The 21,052-nt window shown below is 47.4% G+C and overlaps 2 protein-coding genes across 6 annotated transcripts; one reads left to right on the plus strand and one right to left on the minus strand.

Annotated features, from left to right (window-relative positions):
* Positions 1 to 455: 455 nt before the first annotated feature.
* DCSTAMP (dendrocyte expressed seven transmembrane protein) lies at positions 456 to 12,097 on the minus strand. Of its 4 annotated transcripts, XM_076073195.1 has the most exons (5): positions 11,505 to 11,680; positions 7,371 to 11,139; positions 4,856 to 5,910; positions 3,744 to 4,078; positions 456 to 976 (listed from the first exon to the last, which is right to left on the minus strand). In XM_076073195.1, the coding sequence occupies exons 2-5, from the start codon at positions 7,492 to 7,494 to the stop codon at positions 916 to 918; spliced, it is 1,575 nt and encodes a 524-aa protein (XP_075929310.1). In that variant the 5' UTR covers positions 7,495 to 11,139; positions 11,505 to 11,680; the 3' UTR covers positions 456 to 915. The 4 variants fall into 4 exon arrangements, with proteins under 4 accessions (XP_075929310.1, XP_032825112.2, XP_032825113.2 ...); XM_032969221.2 differs by lacking the exons at positions 7,371 to 11,139; positions 11,505 to 11,680 and adding an exon at positions 12,048 to 12,097; XM_032969222.2 differs by lacking the exon at positions 7,371 to 11,139.
* Positions 12,035 to 19,555, plus strand: OCSTAMP (osteoclast stimulatory transmembrane protein). Of its 2 annotated transcripts, none has more exons than XM_076073194.1 (3): positions 12,035 to 12,306; positions 13,692 to 14,789; positions 17,819 to 19,555. In XM_076073194.1, exons 1-3 carry the CDS (start codon positions 12,261 to 12,263, stop codon positions 18,532 to 18,534), a joined length of 1,860 nt encoding a protein of 619 aa, XP_075929309.1. In that variant the 5' UTR covers positions 12,035 to 12,260; the 3' UTR covers positions 18,535 to 19,555. The 2 variants fall into 2 exon arrangements, with proteins under 2 accessions (XP_075929309.1, XP_032825110.2); XM_032969219.2 differs by having other exon boundaries at positions 13,692 to 14,785; positions 17,819 to 18,468.
* The last annotated feature ends 1,497 nt before the right edge of the window (positions 19,556 to 21,052 follow it).

Genomic DNA, 21,052 nt, shown 5'->3' on the forward strand with positions numbered 1-21,052 from the left:
AATACTGGAATTTTTGCAGCTACATACCATATAGTGTCATTTAAGATGTAGATGCAGTTACATATTAATGGTTTTATGTGTATACTCAAAGGCACTCGAGACTTTGCGCTCTTCCGTTGATTCAGTTCACGTGCCAGTTTGATTCGGGTGCACAGTGAGCGTTTATGTTATTAACAGTGCAACAGGATATACCAGGGGTTGGCAACGTTCGGTTCCAGAACCGTTCGGCTGTGTAAGGACTGCTTCCTGACGTTATTTATTGGGGACTCTCGTATTCACCACGTGCATTGCGGCTCTGGAAATGTTTTTTTTTACCGAATTCGATAAAAAATTGCTCTTATTTTGGTTGCAGACCCCCTTGGTTATACCAATAAATGTGAGGAGCACACTGCAGGAGCACATCTGTAGAAAGTGTTTTGTCATCGCCAAGTCAAGTGATAGGTTGAAGGAAAAGGCATAGTTCGTGAAGATTTTATTCTGTACATGGGATACAAGTTTTAACAGTTGCAGAACCGGAGAGAGATGCGTGCTTGGAATTACACCGAGAGGCAGAAAAAGGGTAAATGGATTCGAGACCATGCATTTTAAGAGGCAGAAATATTAACTTAAGTGGTCTTGGGCTGGACACTTCACTCATTAGGAGCTGGGTGGTTAATGTTAATAATGAATTGGCAGCCAACAGAAGGGAACATTCCCGAGCAGACACCCATTATGGAGATGAAGTGATGAAAACATCTCGTGTGCAGGAACCTTCAGGATTGTTACATCGAGAGATGCCGACAGCTAGGAAAAAGCAATGATAATGATTATAAATGTGCTCGACAGCTTTAACACACAATCTGGACATATCTACAAGGTAAGATTTTTGTTTACGTGATTGCTGCCTCTCACTGATGAAGGCAGAAGGTACATAGATTAGAAACTCCCAAGTGGCTCAAGTTCCTTCGAGGTGTCCCGCTTGCCACGTTTCATTATACTGCAAAAAATCGGGAGAAGCACACGTGATGAGTATATGCTGCTAATATTCTGCACAGATCCATAATTGGATACGTGTGTAATAAAAATGTGTCGCGCATAAATAACATGAAATCATTTACTTTGATGTACGAAGACAAAAAGATCCTTATCAAACATTGCTAGGACAACTCATTGTTTTGTTCGGTAAAGTCACGTATGTAGAAATACCATAAAATTATATTAAAATGAATCAATCACGACATTTCGACCGCAACACAAGCGATCTTCATCAGGTGTAAAAAAAAATCACGGAGGTAAATACAACAAGAAGATGAGAGACGAGAATTCAACAAACCTAACAAAAAATACGATGCACAACCAGTCAGGCCAACAACACAGACACCTGGCGGACCACGAATTTCAGAAGTGTTAAATTTCGTGTTCAACCTCTGGATTGAACAAACCAGCATAGACAGAGTGAACAAATACGAGGTACAAGTCAGCAGAAATACATATACAGAGACACCAAGAGGCAAGGAGAGGAAAGACGGACAGAGAAGCAAGGAAAAGAAAAAAGGGCCGGGGGAATGAACAGGAGCCTTTTAAATAAGAAGTGGAGGTGGGGGGGCCGGAGAGATAGGGCACGGCTGCAGAGGCGGGGGGGAGGAGCAGGAGAAAGCAAGGGCTGCAACGCAGCAGAGGCGGGGGGAGGGGTAGGAGCGAGCAAGGGGTGCACTACGTTTAGGACAGAATTGTAAAGGTAACTTCCCCGTAGAAGTGTGTTACACCTGATGAAGATCGCTTGTGTTGCGGTCGAAACGTCGTGATTGATTTATTTTAATGTAATTTTATGGTATTTCTACATACGTGACTTTACCGAAAAAAAACAACGAGTAATTTATGCAGTCACGAAAGCTTTAATTCTTTATTAACACACTTCTACGGGGAAGTTACCTTTACAATTCTGTCCTAAACGTAGTGCACCCCTTTGCTCGCTCCTACCCCTCCCCCCGCCTCTGCAGCCGTGGCCTCTCTCTCCGGCCCCTCCCCCCCACCTCCACTTATTTAAAAGGCATTCCTCCGGCCCTTTTCATTCCTCCGGCCCTTTTTTATTTTTCCTTGCTTCTCTGTCCGTCTTTCCTCTCCTTGCCTCTTGGTGTCTCTGTATATGTATTTCTGCTTATTTGTACCTCGTATTTGTTCACTCTGTCTATACTGGTTGTATTTACCTCCGTGATTTTTTTTATACCTGATGAAGATCGCTTGTGTTGCGATCGAAACGTCGTGATTGATTTATTTTAATATAATTTTATGGCATTTCTACATACGTGACTTTACCGAAAAAACAATGAGTAATTTATGCAGTCACGAAAGCTTTAATTCTTTATTGCTAGGACAAGTATATATTTTTTGTAATCCCGTATGAAGGCGGGTACAGCGCACAAAGTGATCGTGTGACAACATTCAGCTGCCTATATTTTCCAATGCCCATGGCTGCCATACATTTCCAGATGATGAGCCACTTGGTTGAGCTATAATTTGTGGCCAGGTAACCTCTGAAAAAAGAAGATAATAGCTAGTGGGCTTTACCTGGTAAAATAAAAGTTTAGTTTTTGTATATTTTTAGTGATGTGGTTACCTTTCCTATACTATATTTGGAGTTTGCAAGTTCTCCCTGTGGTGGTGTGGATTTTTCTCCGGGTTCTCCGATTTATCCCTCCACATTTAGAAACATTTGCTTAAGAGTATATGGCTGCTATAAGTTTCCACGTATTAAGCCACTTCATTAAGCTATCATTTGTGGCCAAGTAGCTTCGGAAAAAGAGCTACGTAGCTCAGTGAGCCTTACCTGGTAAACTAAAAATTAGTTAAGAAGTTTAAATTGTTATAACTTTCTGATCCGCCCCAACTGGGCATCTGTGAAAAAAGCTTTATAGCGCATCATATATATTTTGATTCTAACACGCTGCACTGGACACTCGTTTATAGAGGTGGATCATGCCAGATTCATTGTGCGTGAAAAGTTATGTTTAGATTCAGTGAGGCTTTTTTGGGGAAGGATACTGCCTGGCTTACAGGTTAATACACTGACTTGTAATCCATAAGTCGACAATTTTGTAACATTTACCAGTACGGTAGTTGGGAAAGTTTATTAAATTCTCCACCTCTGTCCACCTATGATTAGCACGGTTGGCTACATACGGTGCGAAAGAAGTTAAACACATAGTTCACACTCGACAGTGTAAATTGGTACACCACAGTTGATTGGCAGGTCACGTGTGGTGGAGTCAAGTGTGGGTCTTTCTACACCATCTGTCCAGCATGGAAGAGTGGGCCAAAATGTCCTCTTGAGCTCTCTTGTGGGAGCCCTTTTTGAGTCACTGTCGTGCTGCTCCTTTAAACAGTTCTGGTAAAATAAAAGATTTTTGGTTTATAATGCTAACCAGAAAAGGCTCTCAGAGAGTAGAGCCGAGAAGTGGCACGTTTGCCGCTTGTTGCAAAGATTCGTGTTTCAAGACACATGGCCGACCCTGGATAACACTTAGCATATTAACCAGAGATGCATTACTGTATCTACTTCACAGTGGATGTCAAAGGTCCCGTGACATGGTCAAAATTTTAAAAAAAATTTATCTGAAAATTACTCTTATTTAGAATATACATTGCCTGCCTACTGCAAAAGCTACCACACTGAAAAATGTAGCACATCCGTGATAGCATCGTCCGATGAGAATGACGAGAACACCAGAATGTACTTATTATTTGATAGGGACCTACTCACACACCTTTGGAGTAAGGTCCTGTGCAGTTTTATGGTTTCCCTGGGCCGTTTCCTGCGCTTGTCCAAGATCTTCTTGTGGAGATACAGGATGCGCTGCACCTCCCTCTCGGGGTAGAATAGACTGACGACCTTGCGCCGCAGCCGGTTGATGAAGGCTGACGAGAGCGAGAAGAGGGCGAGCGCAGTGAAGAGCACGCACACCTTGACGATCGTGCCCTTGTCGGGAGGCGTCGGAGGGCGATTTTTGTCGAAACACTTGTCGGCAATGAGTGACAGGTTGTTCTGAAACGATTGGCTTCTCTTCAGCACGGGGAAAAACACAATCATGAATAAGTTGACCTGAAAGAAGGATAAACAAAAATAAAACATTTCCAAAGTTAGTAGAGCAATGACGATAGACGGACAGACGTATGAGCTTAATACAACACTCAGAAATGCATTGAGTTTAATGTCAGGCTCAAATGAGGTCACTCAGGTGAAGCGGATGTGAAGTAGGAGTGGTTAGCATTAATTATCCAGACCTTATGTTCCCGACGAACATTGCCTTAGGATATTCATGACAGTCATTTCTATTTTTATCTTGTGCCAACAATTGCGAATTATATAAAGGACAGGAAACAAAAATTATCTATCCTATGTGTGTTCTTCTTTAAGAGGTTCCTCTTTGTATTACACAGCTTTGGCCAATACAGGAGACTCGAGTGCTCAGATAAAACCCTTGCCTATGAAGAAATGGCACTGAAAAATAGCACATCGCCATGTGCAGCACCTTTCCTCCAGTTCTCTGCACTTCAGACATGTGCAAATGAAGGCCTTTCACCGAGTTTGTTTTTATGTCATGTTAATCTAAAGGTGTGATTTCGCAAGAAGTGACCACTTCCTTGATATCACTTCCACCCATTTCCCACAAGGTTGTTGTGTCACCTGCCATCAGATGATGTCAATTTCGCTAGCACGAAGGCACGTTACATTATTATACAATTTAAATGATATGAAAACGTAAAAATAATTCACATTTTTTTGAAAGCCCCCAAATTTAAAACGTGTAAATATGCAATTTATCTCTCGTACATCTAAGGATCTGATCCAAAGAAACAAACTCTTCAGCTCTCCTACCTCGACGTTCATATCCAATGATATGTGCTCGTGTGCGATGCTGTCCATGTGCCTGTAGACGATATCGACGAGCAGGAACACCCCGTAGTCCACCACAATGGCCACGACACAGAGCAGGCCGTTGGTAATAACCGGCACGGCGTAACGCACCATCGCCCGTCGTTCCACGCTTGACAGTGCTAGGGAGCTGAGGATGACCAATTTTTCCCGCTCGACCTTCAGCAATGGGAGCACGTGTTCCTCCCCACGCCGCCTCAGCTCCCTGTCAATGCTGCAGAACTGGTTGGTGATGTAGACGTTGTCAAAACTTAGCTTCTGCCTGTAGCGCCTGAAGTAGTGGCCTGCCAAGATGAGCATGATCAGCAGGTTGAGGATGACCAGGACGGCATTGAACAGCGGATGACAGAGCACGTCGGCGATAACATTGAGCCGCGCGAAGATGCCCTCCGTGTAGTTCCTGATGCCCTCGATGACCTGCAGGCTCGCGTTGCATGTCACCACGGTTCCCACGGAGCGCTCGTCCCCAATCTTGCTAAACGTCATGCCCCCGAAAAAGTCGTTGAGCGCTCTCATGATCTCTTTAGTGATGGCATAGAGCAAATCGACGGCCTCTTTGACGGTGCACACGAACTCTTTGATGCCCTGCAGGGAGGCTTTGACGACGCACTCGAAGCAATCGATGAGGATGTCGATGTTCCGCGTCACGTTGCTCAGGCTGCGCGTGAGCGCGAGGACGACGGCTGCCGAGGCGAGGGCGGCCCGTGCCTCTTTGGCGCCGCTCGCGAGGACGACCAGCGCCGCCAGGCATCGCACCTGCCGGGAGAGGAACGCGAGGACGGCGGCAGCGGCGGCGAGCGGCCCGGCCACGAGCAGCGACGTGGCGAGACCGCAGCCAAAGCCGAAGCAGAGGCTGCAGAAGAGCGCGGCGCCGCAGACGGACGACATGAGCGCGCAGCCACCCAGGAGGCCCAGCCGCTGCCGGGGTGAGCGCAGGGTGCCTCCGCAGAATGCCAGTGACGAGAGGCTCTGGGAGGCCGTCATTGAGAACTCGGGCCCTGGTTAGCGACACCCACGGAAATTTTCTTTCTTTACACAATGCTTACAACAAACGAGGAAGGCAAACACAAAGGAAAAGTTAACCACGGTATAATGGTTACCACGCTGGACTCTGCAATCCAGAATTTGCCAGTTCGACTCGATCTCCGAGCACAAACAACGGGCAAGTTTATTCTTCCCCGCCTCTTTTCAGCCCGCAGTGTATGTGGCTACACACCAGTTGGTCAATCAGCAGGCCGCGTGTGCTTGGGTCATGTGCGGGTACTCCAGCGTGGAAGAGTAGGACAGATACCCTGTTGAGTGGTTCTCATGAGCTCCCTCTATATTAAACTATAACTCTTAATTGTTTTTACTTTACCAGGTAAGGCCCACTGAGATATGAAGCTGTTTTTTTTTCAGAAGCGACCTGGCCATCACAAATCATAGCTCAACGAAGTGGAAATTGCAGCAAATACTCTAAACGCAAGTTTATAAATGTTGGCGGGAAAAACCGGAGGACCCCGAGAAAATTAGATGCGAACACGGGGAGAGACATGCAGACTCCAAATATACAGCAGGTGTCAGGTTCCTGATTGAACCCACGCCTCCTGCATACCGGGCGAGGCAGATAAAAAAAAGATTGGAAGAAGTTCGTCCAGCCTCATTGGGACCTGCTTACGTGACAGAATAGAGGTAGACTCTTTAACATATTATTCTTGTTTAACCACGAAAGTCGTGGGGGGGGGGGGGGGGGGGGATGTGATCATACTTCACCACGCTGGTCCGTGTGGTTTGGTGAAAGTTGGGTCAACCAGAACCAATTCAGTTATCACTCACCACTGATGTTAGCTGTGGCCGCGAAACGGACTCAGGGCACTGGGCTAGCAGCGCGGTGCACTGAGAATCAGAATATTTATTTGGTCTGCAGGAGGAATCCGATGAGCTATGAAGCTCTTTTACAAAGATGTCCAGTATTGGCGAGTCAGCAAGTTACAACAGAGGACAATGCAAAGAAAATGATAGGAGTGAAAAAGAGAAAATGGTAAGCGAGTCACTACATTCTCAATATGTCCGATTTATCAATCGACCAATCCTATCTCTGATAATAGGGTTTTCCCCTGTTTTTCTGGCAACAAAACAGGTGTTAAGATGTTAAAACACCTAACTGAAACCTTTTACAAGGAATCATGTCTGCATTAACCACAATGATTGTGGTTAGGATGCAAACAAAAAACATACTCTGATAATATATGCATTGTCCTTGAAACTGATTGGTCCACACCAGAGACAGCTTTCTTTTGAGCCTCGTCTCAAACGGTGTTAGACCAGAGGACGCCTCTGGTCTTCACTATCCCCTGCTCTTTTTACTTGCATCTTTCACGACATCTTTCTTATTATTGTTATTTTCATCAGTATTACTTTGGCGACGCCCGAGTTTTGTCAAATGCCGGCTGCCACGGTGTGGCACATCCCGGCTTACCTGCCGCCTCGCACAGCTTGAGGGGCTGTGTGGGTGAACGAGGCCGGCTGCTCCCACGCACGAGGCTGGAGGACGCCGGCTGCACTGTTAATGCGGTGCAGCTTAACAGCCGTCCCGGGTCCATTTCCTGCCAGCGACGTCCTCACAAAGCACCTCTTCCGCCTATATCAGTGAGTGGGAGCTTGGCGTGCCTCAGCATCGCCAGCAAGTGGCAGCTCGCCGTGTTCCATTCACTGTTCAACACCACCAGCGAGTGGGAACGTGACGCAGACTGTCCACTGCTCAACACGAGAGAGTGGGTTTGCCTGCTGCCCAGCATCACCAGTGAATAGGAGCTCGGCGAGGTTCGTCCACCCTGCCGCATCATCTGCGACCTGGAGCACAGCGCGTGGCAGCTACTCCACTGGACCGCGTGTTCTTCTGGCCGCTCCATCGTACACGCCACGTGCGTGGTCTTGTCCTCCCGCGTGCGTGCTCAGCGAAGGTCCACGTAGGCGTGTACGCACCCGCCACGTGCGTGGGAGCATGTGCTGACGGCATAGATCTTGGCCACCACTACCTGGACTAGCTGCTCCGGGCAGCACAGCCGCTGATCGGAGTCCACCCGAATCCTGCCCCCCCCCCCAACACCACCACCCGTACAGCGTGGGTTGATATAACAGGGCTTCGACACGCACCATCTCTTCATCACCTGCACCTGGAATCCGCGCTCCTGAAGACGCTCTCTGGCCTCGGGCTTCTTCGCGGTCAACGTCAGAGACTGCATCGGCACCGTGGTTGCAGAGGCGGTAGGGGCCGCTTTTCACAGGTCAACCTTCAACCAGCTATTTCCTCTAAACTCTCGATGCCACGCCTCTTAGGATCTTCACATCCACGTTTACCCATCCACCTCGGCCAACTCAACTCACGCTCCATTACCAATAAATCAGCCCTGATTCACGATACCATCTCGGACCACCACATCGACCTTTTACTTATTACCGAGACCTGGCGCAGGCCAGACTCCCCGCCAGCCAACTCTTTGGATATCGCGCCCCCGGGATACAAGGTTCTTCACAAACCTCGCGCAACTAACCAGTGGGGTGGTGGCTTAGCGGTCATCCACAATGCTCACTGGGAAATTGAAGAGCTCTATCTACCGATGGTTCCCGCCACCTTTGAGGTCCAGTCCGTGTCCCTCACTACTAACACCGAGTGCTTTTCCCTCATTTCCATCTATTGCCCTCCAGATGTCAGCATCACGACCTTCTTAAACGAGCTTTCCGAATTTCTTTACTTCATTCCTAACCCATCTCACAGGCTCGTGCTTACTGGAGACGTTGACTGCCCCGTCACTACCCCAGCCTCCATTGAGTCAAACTTGGCCTGCCATAACCTGGAAATCACCAACTCAGGCCCCACCAGAGCTTCCTCAACAAATGTTGAGAGTATGCTCGACCTGGTTCTGGAACCTGACCTGGATCGTCGCATCTCAGCACTGGGAGTTTTCCAAACTGGTTTACACCAACCACCACCTCATACTATTTTTCCTTCAAATTCCCAAGCCAATCACCATCAAAATCACACGCCACTCCCGTAATTTCAAGGGTATCAAGTTTTCCACTCTACAGCACCTCCTCGCAACTTCACCTTCAATGTTATCCCCATCATCCGATCCAACTGTATGCGCTCTTCAACTAGAAGCTGACCTGAGGGCAGCGCTGGACAAGCTGGCACCATTAAAACCACGAACCACAAGGCAGCCTTCCCACGACGCTCGCTGGCTCTCAAGAGATGCCATCCTTGCTAAGCGAATCAGGAGGTGCCTTGAAAGGATCGTGTTCCGCAGTGGTCTTCTTGCTGATCGAGTTGCCTGCAAAGCTGCCTGCTTGGAAAACCAACGAACTTATCCTTGCCTCACGTTTCTCCTACATTGAAGAACGCATCAAAACAGCTACCGGAAAACCACGCATCCTTTGGAAAATACTCAAGGATCTTCTACATCCTGGTAACAACATGGTCCCTCACCTTAGCGATCCCCTGGCCTCACTGAAACTTGCCACCTCCTTCAAAACTTACTTCACCAACAAGCTGATCACCATCGCAAACTTATGCACGTCTTCCCTCACATTGCACCATCGTACTCCTCTCCCTTTTTCTGAAATTTTAAGCACTCACCCAGACACCTTTCTAACCACCTTCAAGCTGGTGTCTTCAAAAGATGTATTCTCTTTGATTCAATCACTTCATATGAAGTCATCTCCACTCGACGTCCTCCCAGGTTCCTTCTTCAAGCAATGTGCTCCAGAACTCGCCATCATGATCAGGAACATCGCAAATGCCTCATTCTCTATGGGGTGTTTTCCATCCAACCTCAAATCTGGCCTGGTTTCTCCCCTGTTAAAGAAACCAAGTCTCGACCTTGATGACCCGTCTAGCTATCGTCCCATCACTCATCTCTCGAACCTCTCTAAACTCTTCAAAAGACTTGCCCTTGCCCAGCCAAAACCCCACATCACCTCTGCTCCTTCCAGTCAGCTTACCGTCAAAACTACTCCACAGAAACAACACTCACCAGAGCCCTCGGTGACATTTTAATGATCATTGACTCCGGCTCCATCATTGCTCTTGTAAGTCTGGACATTTCATCAGCCTTTGACACCATCAACCACTTGCTCCTTACTTCCCTCCTGAAATCCGACTTCGGTATATGTGGCTCAGCACTCAAGTGGATACTGTCGTACCTTCTGATCGGCAATCCTCAGTCAGGGTGGGCTCGTCCACATCTCCTGAAACAAGCGTTATGTGGCGTCCCCCAGGGCTCCGTCCTCGGTCCTCTGCTGTTCACGGCCTACCCTTCCCCGATCGGACGCCTCATCGCAAGCTTCGGTGTTAAGCACCACGACACTATTCTGATCACCGCCATCAATTCTACCAATGTGTCTGGATTTGAGAGGCTCTCGGAATGCACCACTGCCCTGCAACAGTGGTTCTCTGCACACAACCTTGCCCTTAATACGTCAAAGTCAGTAGCCATCATGTTAGGTACCAGGCAACGTCTCAACTCATCCGTGCTCCCGACACACGTACACATCTTTGGTCACAGCATCAGGCTCACCGATCACTTCAGCTACCTCGGTGTCATCCTAGATTCAACTTTATCCTTCGACCATCAAACCAATCATATCATCAGTTCATGTAACTTTCATCTGAAGGCTCTCAGACACCTACGTCCTCTCAATGAAACTGCCAACACATTGGCATGTTGCAGAGTTGGGTCTCGCCTCGACTTTTGCAACTCCGTCCTAGTCCAGTCATCCTCTGGCAACCTCAAAAACTTCAAAGACTTCAAAACGACCTGGCGCGCGTCGTCATTGGCCGCACTCATCCCCGTCTCGACTCGCTCGGCCTCTCTCCGTGCCCTCCACTGGCTACCCATCGCCAGCAGGGTCACATACAAGATCGCCTGCCTCTGCCACCGCGCCTTCACATCTGCCTGCCCCCCGTACCTCTCTTCATTATTGACGACTTGTGGCACAGCACATGGCAGATGCCTGCGCAGTGCGACTCACAACCTCCTCTTGATACCAAGATCCAGGACGATCACGTCTATGTGCCGCTTCTCGGTGGCAGCCCCAACACTCTGGAACGCCATCCCTCAACACATTCGCAGCATCACCTCAATTGTCTCCTTCAAGAGACACTTAAAAACTTACCTCTACAACCACGCTTTCGAGTGACTCTGAGCTTGGCTCCGCGCCTCTAAGCTGCGGCCATTACGTCCGCAAATCTGCGCGCATTATAAATGGCATTATTATTATTAAATGCGTACACACGTAGCATCTCGAAGCATCGAGCAGCATCCTGCCTTGCGTGATACTATGCTGAGGCAGCCGTACAACCGCTTATTTATACTCAATCGCGTCATGTCCAATTTGCATCTGCATTATAAAAAATGTGTTCCCTCATACATTAATCGCGTTATATCCATTTCACGTTATGAAAACGACGCGTTACAGGAGAACAGACTAGCCCCACATGCACACTAAAAATAAATCAAAATTCTCCGACACTTACCAAGTAACACATGAAATACGGAAAATACACATCATTTATACAGTATGTGATAAAAAAAATGTTTACAAACGTACATACCCAAAATGCTTGATTTTTCATTGACAAACCTTTAAACAAACCTACGAAATGCTCACATTCATCAATAACACTACATTAAAAGGAAAAAAAATATTAAGGAAGTTTTGTTGACGAGTGTGTTCATTTATTTTATTATTTGCACAATAACTCTGCCTTAAGAGAAACTAAAATATTTTAAGGAAGTTTTGGTGGGGACTGTAAAGTTATTTTTTTATTTGTGCAATAACACTGCCTTAAGAGGAAAAACAATATTTTAAGGAAGTTTTTGTTCACAAATGTGTAAAGTTATTTTGTTATTTGTGCTTGAGCACCAGTAACAGTACCAGCAAACGATGTATAATTAAATGAACAAAATACAGATTTTTACACCATACAATTTTAGAACATTGCAAGTCAAACTAATTATATGTAATTGCACGGCCTACATTAACCTGACAGTTATTTACAAAACAAGGTCATAGTGTCACCTGCAATTGAAACGTTCTTTAATAAAATAAAGAGATTAATTTTAAAAAAAATGCATTTCAGTGACATGACACCTACATCGACGTGTTCCCATGCTGGCGAAACCTTGCTGTTTGCGCCGATCATTAACCAACAGCTCACGGAAAAGGGACCGGGGGTAGGTACGTCATGTGCGAATTTCCTCTTTTCTCATTTTGAGACGGAGATTATGGTTTTGCAATCTGTCAACAACTTAAAAAAAATTACTTCCTCCTGAAGAGGTGTCTTGGAGGAGAAACCTCGTGGTCGCTCATGCGAAGACGAGACTCAGCTATGAGAAAACACTCTCCTCAGCAAAGTAAGCTGCACACTTCTACTCGTGAAAAAAACAGAGGTTAACTTTTTCACATGTACTGATTTCAATGACTCACGATTATGTCATGTTCTATATAGTAATAACAATAATTATTCTCAACAGTCATTTTTCAAACCACTGCTAGATGAAGTGGGCTGTGTTTGTTAACTTGCTGGTATACAGGTCTTGGATTCGATCCCGACTCTGACGCCCGTATATTTGTAGTTTGCGTTTCTCTCTCCCCGTGTCCGCGTGGATTTTTCTCCGGGTCCTCCGGTTTTCTCTCTTCGACATTCAGAAACATGCGTTTAGAGAATTTGGCTGTTGTAAATGTCCAAATGATAAGCCACTTCGTTGAGCTATAATTTATGTGCCAGGTCGATTCTGAAAAAGAGCTATATAGCTCGGTGGGCCTTGCCTGGTAAAATATAATTTAAAAATGTAAAATAGTGTGAAAATTAACTTTACTTAAAATCAGAGACAGCTGTCATTCTTAATCTTCCTGCAATCCTGTAATCGGAGTACTAAAAGTAATGTTCTTGTGAAATAATTACATTCCTAGCAGTTTGAGCAATAAAAAAACGTGTCAGTCATGGGTATATGTTACTCCCAGCTCTTCGGTGTCGCTGTCATAAGTTTTCCAAAATTGTGCCGTTTCAATTCATGTAAATTTTTAATTGTTGCACGGAGAATCCCTTTCAGCCAGCTACCCAGCTAGTTTTGTGAGAAACGGCCCGCAACCCGGCCAGTAGCCAGCCAGAAACTGGAGGTATATATTATTTTTAATAGTCGTATGATGATTTTAGTTGAACATTATGCCTATTTCCCTATATATCTCATTACATAAATATTGTCTCTTGGGAATTCATCAAACACGCGTTTTATACCGATTGGCTTTCCCATTCTTTCGTATGGTTGAGTGTTGATCGGCAATGTTAGCATGTTCAGTGGCAAGGTGGATAGCTTCAGGAGCAGTCTGATGAATATCTGAAATTATGCTGGCTAATGGTTGAACAAGGCAGCGCTGTACTCTGTGCTTCATGGTTTGAGATTGATGACCTCAGTCACACCATGGGCTATTCTTAAATTTCAATCAGTATAGGACACTGTTCTTAACTGCAAGGCCTACAGGCCAATGGCGGTCCCTGGTGGCCTTCAGTGCGGCCCCTAACGTGCGGCCTCCAACAGTACACATGTGAAAACACCCCATCATCGTGCTGTCAAACCCCAATGGTTTCAAATGTGTGATGGCCCTCACGCTGATGATATCTTATTAGCGAAAGTGGCCCTATCCTATGAAAATTATCGAAGGATGCCACGCTATGAGCGTGTGCGAACGTGGATTTCCGTTAACCAGAAGGAGCCTCTGCGCATCTCTCCGCCCACAGATCGACCGCCGCTCGCCACCATGAATGACTCGCGCGATCGGCCGAAGGTGACATTCTGTGCCTCGGCACAGCTCCTGCGCGCCGCTTACTCCGTGTACCGCCTGCCGCACGCGACTACGCGGGGCGAGCGTGGCCTTCTGCTCGCACTGTGCCTGCTAACGTCCACGCTCAGCAGCTGCTTCGTGCTCAAGGTGGTGTGGGAGGCGGAGGAGGTGCGGCCACCCATTCGCCTGGGCGTGACGGCCACCTACGTGGCCCTGACTGCCGCGTTGCTCTTCTCTTCCAAGCAGCTGCGCTGCATTTCGTTGCTCGTCGTGCCGGCACTGGGCACGAAGCGTGGCCGCGAGTACATCTTGTACGCCGCGGCGGGGCTGCTCGCAGTCCACACGGCTCCCAACACGTTCCACAACCTCAGGGCGCTGGGCGAGGTGTCCCTGTGCAAGGCCCTGAGCGGCATCCGCAGTGTCATCAACAACTCGGCGCGCAGGGAGGCCGTCGTGCGCGAATACGCCACGGTCGAGACGCAGACCGTCAAGGGCCTCTTGCAGTTCCACTCCGTCCAGTCAAATTACGTCTTTGACGTCAAGACCAGAGACGTCTCGACGGAGCTCGACTCGCTGAGGCTCAAGGTGGAGAACGTGACGCGCAACGTTGCGGCGAACTTCAAGACGTTCCAGGCCACCGTGGAGAAGGTCCGCGCGGTGCTCAGCACGGTGTTTTCCGTCGCGTCTGTGCTGTTGGTGCTCGCGCTGTCGGCCGCCTACCTGCGGAGCTACCTCACCAACGTCCTCTTCGACAACATCTACATCACAGAGGAGCTGCGCGCGCTGGCTCGGCAGACCGACCCAAGCGGGGAGGCCATGAGGTGCCTCAAGGCGGATGGCAGGCGGCAGCTTGTCGACTCCACCTCGCTGAGGCTGTCAAGGAAGGAGACGGAGAACTGGCCCCTAAGCATCCTTACCCTCTTCACCTGGCTGCTCCTCGTGTCCCTTGCAATCGGCGTCGAGTACGGGGTCTACGCTCTCACCGACACGTTGCTCGCCCTGGCCGATACCATCCCACCGGCACATGCCGAAGTGCGACTCTACTATGAGGCACGTACGTGAGTCTGTAATGTCGCGGTTTGCGCGCTGCGTTATTAACCCGGCGATCAGAATTCGATACCTGCTCACGGGAATCGAACTAGGTTGACTCCACCTTAAATGAGTACCTGGTGCGGTGTGTAAAACATCACCACTCGGGAGACAAAGACGGCCGGGCGTGGTGTTGGCCACTCACCAACTCGTGTGCTGTGCCGGCCCTCATAGGTGCTATTTGCTGACAGCACTTGCCCCAACAGTCTGTTTAGGCTATAAGAGGGATCTTTGTCTCAAGCTATTTCATCATTAGAAAGGTAAAAAGTGTGGCCCTAAAATGGCTTGCTCATGCCATTGCTGGTGGAAGGGCCCCCATTAAAAAAAAACTCGAGACTTACCATTAAACTAACTGTGGTGACCCCTTTTATGCTCCATGGTGGACAGAGCCCCGCGGGATAGGTTAAATAAATTGGCACCGTTGTTTCAACTGCCGTGCTGAGGTCGAACCGGCAACCCTTAGAATTGCAAGTCGAGTGTGCTAACCATTTTACACCACAGCAGCATCCCAGAGTGTAAATGTTTGATTGAGTGGCACTGCAGTTAAGAGTGCTCAACGGAAGGTTGTGAATTCAAATCTGGTTTGGAGGTCGACTCAGCCCAGCATTCGTCTGTGGTCAATAAAATGGATATCACTTAGGGCTGCCACTCCATCATTAGTCTAGGCCACCAGACCTTGCCGAGTTATGGGCACAAAACTAAAAATTTCGATTTAAAGCTTTCGTGACTGCAATGATTCATCTTTTTTATTATCATTCTACGTGACTTTACCGAAAGAACCAAAGAAGAAAAACTAAAAATGTTCTTATATGTGTAGTGGGTCCAACTGAGTTGCAGACATTGTTCCTTTTAGGGGCAACACTTTTATTTGTAACACCGTAACACAAAGGGGTAACTGCCCCTTTACCAGGCCACAACCTCGGGTGGTGACCACCCAGCTAACTACACTATACAAGGGAGTTACTGCCACGAAGGGTCGGACCCTCACTCGGGTCTCCGACCACGCGGTCCCTCGTAGGAAAAAGCACTTCCAGCTTGAGACGCAGAGCTTCCAGCTTGTAGAACGAAGAAACCCCGGTCCCTCTCAGGGACCCGCCTTATATCCCTCTCCGGTCGGGGCCGCACTGCCCTCGGCCCTGCCCGCCTTCTTGAACATTCTCGTTCCCTCTCCAACCTTCTCAAGAGCTCTCCCCGGACACGTGATCACCCACTAGTCCCCCCACCTGGGGCCCCCTGTGTGGACAGTCCCAATCACGTGTCTACGGGGTCAACCAGAGTGCCACGGCCCGGGGCAACCCTGCCCCTGGGCTCACACTCACCCCCTCCCCCTCGGGGGAGCCCCCACCACACGCTGTGCGTGGTGCCCGCACTATCCCAGTGCTCGTCAAGCCCCGTTAGGGCTGGTACTACACACAGCCACCCCCACGATGCTGTCCACGATGCATGAACATCGAACGGCACGGGCTAGCACCATTCAGTGACATCCCCGATGTCCCCGATGTCACTACATATGGACTGCAGCATTTAAAAAAAAAACCTATCAACTCTTACAAGCTTGTGTACTACCAAATCAAACGTTTCTCTGCTGGCCGAAAGGCCCATCAGCCGAGCAACAAGATCTGTGAAAAAGAGCTTTATAGCTCATCAGATTCCTCCGGTATGAATAGTGATTCTGACAGGCGTCCCTAGCAATGGCTGGGCCTGCCGGAGGTCACAGGAGAGTATCAGGGAGCCTCGCGGGAGGTGCTGGATGGAATGATTGGGTGAATGAGTTGAGAATGAGAATGAATAAGAAGAATACGTTATTATATGAGATAATAATGATAGTCTTCTTTGGTTCTTTCGGTAAAGTCACGTAGAATGAGAATAAAATAATAAATTGATAAAATAAAATAACACAATAATATTCTCACGACGTTTCGGCCACAACACGAAGAAGATGAATCCTTGCAGTCACGAAAGCTTTAAATCGAAAAATAATGATAGTAATAAGTGATTGAATGAGGTAAGAATAAGAATGAATAAGAGGAATGCGTGCTTGGATAAGGTACGAATGAGAGAGGTGGATGAATGATTAGTGGTAGTGTCGTGGGAGTGGTGAGGTATCTAGTGAGTCGCGCCTGGTGAGTGTCAGATATCTTTTGAATGTCATGTGGGTGATTTAGCAGTGGTGTCGGGTGAGTGATGAGTTTTGTGGGCTGAGTGGTGAGTATTGTTGGGTGTCTGTTGAGTGTTGAGACTGGCCAACAGAGGTGGGACCACGCCAAATGGTGGAGAAAGCAGTAAGGGGAGCTTCGTTGATAGAATGGGACAGCCCAAGGGGATGATAAGACAACCCTGTCTCTAACTTTTCTCGAACCCACGTGTTCCTCCTCCTGTGTCAGTGTAATGCCAAGCGTGCACCTTTCCACGCTCTTTTTGTGCACATTTCAGCTTTTTCCCCATTATCTTTGTCAATGTTTCTGGTCAGTCCGTCATAGCTGGCAATGATGTAATGCTATTTTTAATGAACAAATATTTTTTTCCAAGATAAATTCATCAGCGTCAGTTTTTCAGTTTCATTTATTTGGTTTTACCCTGTGAGCCATTCGGCTCTTTATTCGGGTGCAACCGCAACAAACAATAAAATTACAAGATACATTTAAAATTTACTGCACGCAAATTTAAACATCCTCTATAAAAACAATTAAATCTTCCAGAAAAAGCACCATATACATTAATCCTATTGTTTACCGATATATTTAATTGGTTGTATCTTAAATCAGATTTTAATAATTTTGCCAAGGTATAAATGTCCTGCCGTGTTTGCCATTAATTTTCCTCCACGCAACCTTCTTTTATGAAGTTCTTAAATAGTTTCCGATAATTAATTTCCATCGGTTAGAAAACGCCGCCTTCGGCTAATCCGACATCGCCAATGCAAACTCCTAGTTGTATCATCATCAGCACCATCAGCACCATGATCATCATGAATCCCTCTGTGGGGCCCTGCAGGTTTACATCGACCAGACGTTTCAAAACCGGCGCTACCTGACGAAAGTGCTGCGTCGGCCCAACTTCACCCTGGAGTTCGCGCGGTGCCACACGGAGCTGTCCCCGCCGGCGCCACACGCGACGATCGGCGTGTACGCGCTGCTGCTGCTGGCGCTCGTCCTCGTCTTCCTGGGCTCGTACGCCTACCGCCTGCGCCGCAAGATCGCCGCCTCCTTCTTCCCCGAGGTGGAGAGCAGGCGCGTCCTGCAGCTGCACGCCCGGATGAAGACGCTGCACCGCCACAGGGCCGGGCAGCAGCCGGCGCCGGAGCAATTGCCGGAGCAAGGATTGGGTCTGAAGAGGTGGAAGGGTGCTGGAGCACCAAAGCGAGTGGCCGGTGGGGGGGACCGGTCGGAGGTTTCGGTATCGGCAGGGCAACCAGTGCGAGACAAGGGGATGGAGCCGATATGGACGCTACCGCTGAGGCAGCAGCTGGAGCAAGCATTGACAAAAAGATGAGGGACGGTGCCGAAAGTGGCCACCACGGCGCTGTGAGATCTCGCTACGGTGGCTCGGAGATGGTAACTCCCTCGCCTGGTATGCAGGAGGACGTGAGTTCGATCCCGACCCTGACGCCTGCTGTATATTTGGAGTTTGCATGTTCTCCCTGTGGTCACGTGAATTTTTATCCGGGTCTTCCGATTTTTACCCCTCCACATTTAAAAACGTACGTTTGAGTATTTGGCTGAGATAAATCTCCACACGACAAGCCACTTCGTCGAGCTTATCATTTGTGATAGCCAGGTCGCTTCTGAAAAAGAGCTACGTAGCTCAGTGGGCCCTTACCTGGTAAAATAAACATTCTGATTTCTGGGTTGGCAGGTGACGCCGGCATCTCGTCTCATCGCCCTTGCCTCCCGCCGCCTTCAGATTCTCCTCTCCTCTTGTTTAGCTCTTTGTTTGTTTCCTTTTGGTATCTTCCCCTACTTTTCTTGCTCGTCTGTCTGAATGTTTTAAAATATTCCCTCACGTTTCTATTATAGCGCCCTGAGAACTATTGTTTAAGGGCGCTTTTATAAATATAAATTATGTTGAAATAGTTTAGTTTTGGAGATGATTGCTTTTCTTGGGGGGAAATGTGTGGATGGTTCATTGTGTGGATGTGTGCACCCTACACAGTATCTTGATCATCCATGGTGCATGGGGAGGCCTTCCCCCAATGTTGAAGGCCTCCCCACGCTTCTTCAGCAACACGGCGCTCATGCCAGGTTGGTGAAGGGGGAGTGGTGGGTTCTACTATCACTCACCACTGATGTTAGACGCGGCCGGGAATCAAACTCAGGTCGCCGGGTGCATAAAGCTGTACGCACGCCACTGCATTACTGCTTCACCTCATAGCGTTTATTTCCAAATAAATGTAACAATATGAAGTAATTTTGGATGATGATAATGATGTTAACGGTGATGATGAGGATGATAGCTGATGTAACTTTTCGTGTTGGCTTTTTTATATTTGCATATTTTGCATTGTTATACTGTGCACTTTTACTAATTCGAAATATATTTTCCTCTTCGTTTTAATAAATTGATTTCCACACAAAACTCTTTATCTTTTCATCGTTTTTGGATCTGACCTAAGTTCCCAATATTTCCCTAGGTCTCTTTTTCAAAGGCGTATTTCAGGCACATCAAGAAAAGTTATCCAACATTGTAATCATCACAATGCTGCTTGTGAGAATAAAAAACCCCATTAAACTACTTCAGTGAAACGCCTCATACCAGCGCCAAATGTTTTGGGATGCTATTGTCTGATGCTATTATCAACAAAGTTTGGATAACAGGATGAATGATTGGCTTCAAAGAGGCCGCTTTCAAATCACAGGTAATAGCAATAATATGATGTGCAGACAACAGATTGGTCCACGGAGATGTTTTCAGGATGTGAGCCATCGGTGACCGGGTTAGAGGGATTTTGCTGTGGTTAGCACACTGCCCTTTGAACCCCGGCAACTTGAATTTTATTTTACGATAATTGCTAAAACTGGTTATTGCGAGTGATATTTAAAACCGGTTCTGAACAGTTTCCTCACTTGGCCAACCCGCAAAGAGCTTCATAGGTCATCGGATTCCTTCAGTCTAAATAAAGATTCTGATTATGATCAGCATGGTGAAATATGGTCAAACAACATGGCATGGAGAGACGCTATTCCAGCAGTGACAAATAGGCCGTACATCACATAGCTATACCTCCCACGGATAGCACTATTTTATCACGCAGTGATCCTGTTATATATATATGCATATACAGGAGACTTTGCATAATAAACTTACAAATATTTTGTTAAATGCAAAATTTATATCTGCTAAAAAAAAAACCTCCAAACGAAAGCACTTGTTTGTCACACAACAAGCAGTGGCAATAATAACCGCAGTGTCTGAGTAGTCATCTCACGCACATTCTACCAGTAAATGCCATCAAAAGGACAAAGATCCCCCGTATAGCCTTAACAGACTGTTGGGGAAAGTGCTGTTAGCGAGTAGCACCTATGAAGGCCGGCACGGCACACGAGGGGGTGGGTGGCCAGCACCACGCCCGTCCACCTTTGTCTTCCTCGTGGCGATGATTTTATACACCGCACCAGGTACTCATTTGAGGCAGAGTCGACCTAGGGGTGGCCCAGGACCGGTTCAAATAATCGTCACTGGTGTTCGCCATAAGCGGGAATCGAACTCGGGTCGCTGGATTCGTAGCGCAGCACGCTAACCGCTGCATTGCCGCTCTATCAATGTGTGTGTGAACAAAGTGTCCCTTGGGTTGCATGATGAAATTGGTAAACGAGATTTACCACAATGAGAACTTACGAGTTTTGGAATGTGCAATATTTGATCAGATATACATCATAAAACAGAAGTAGTTCTTCTGCTACCAGACTGTTTTGTAATAACAGTGCGAGTTGGTGATGCATTTGTATGTATATTGAACTTATTGCGCACCGTACGTTGCCAACCGTGCTCACCAGAGGTGCAGGGGAAGTACAACAAACTAAACACAAAAAGCAGTTCTAAAGAAATTAGTTTTAAACCTAGATGATTTAAAAGTGTACAACTCTAGTGACTTCCTTATATCATAAGGAAGATATTTCCAGACAGTCGCAGAAGTGCATCTGAAAGCGTGCGATGTAGAGACCGTCTTTGTTCGATGGCCAACCAAAAGCTAACGTGTGTGGATGTGTGTAGTTTGTTTGTTGCGGAGAG

Source organism: Petromyzon marinus, chromosome 41, assembly GCF_048934315.1.
Source record: "Petromyzon marinus isolate PM22_M1 ecotype Great Lakes invasive population chromosome 41, UKy_Petmar_22M1.pri1.0, whole genome shotgun sequence".
Taxonomy (NCBI): domain Eukaryota; kingdom Metazoa; phylum Chordata; class Hyperoartia; order Petromyzontiformes; family Petromyzontidae; genus Petromyzon; species Petromyzon marinus.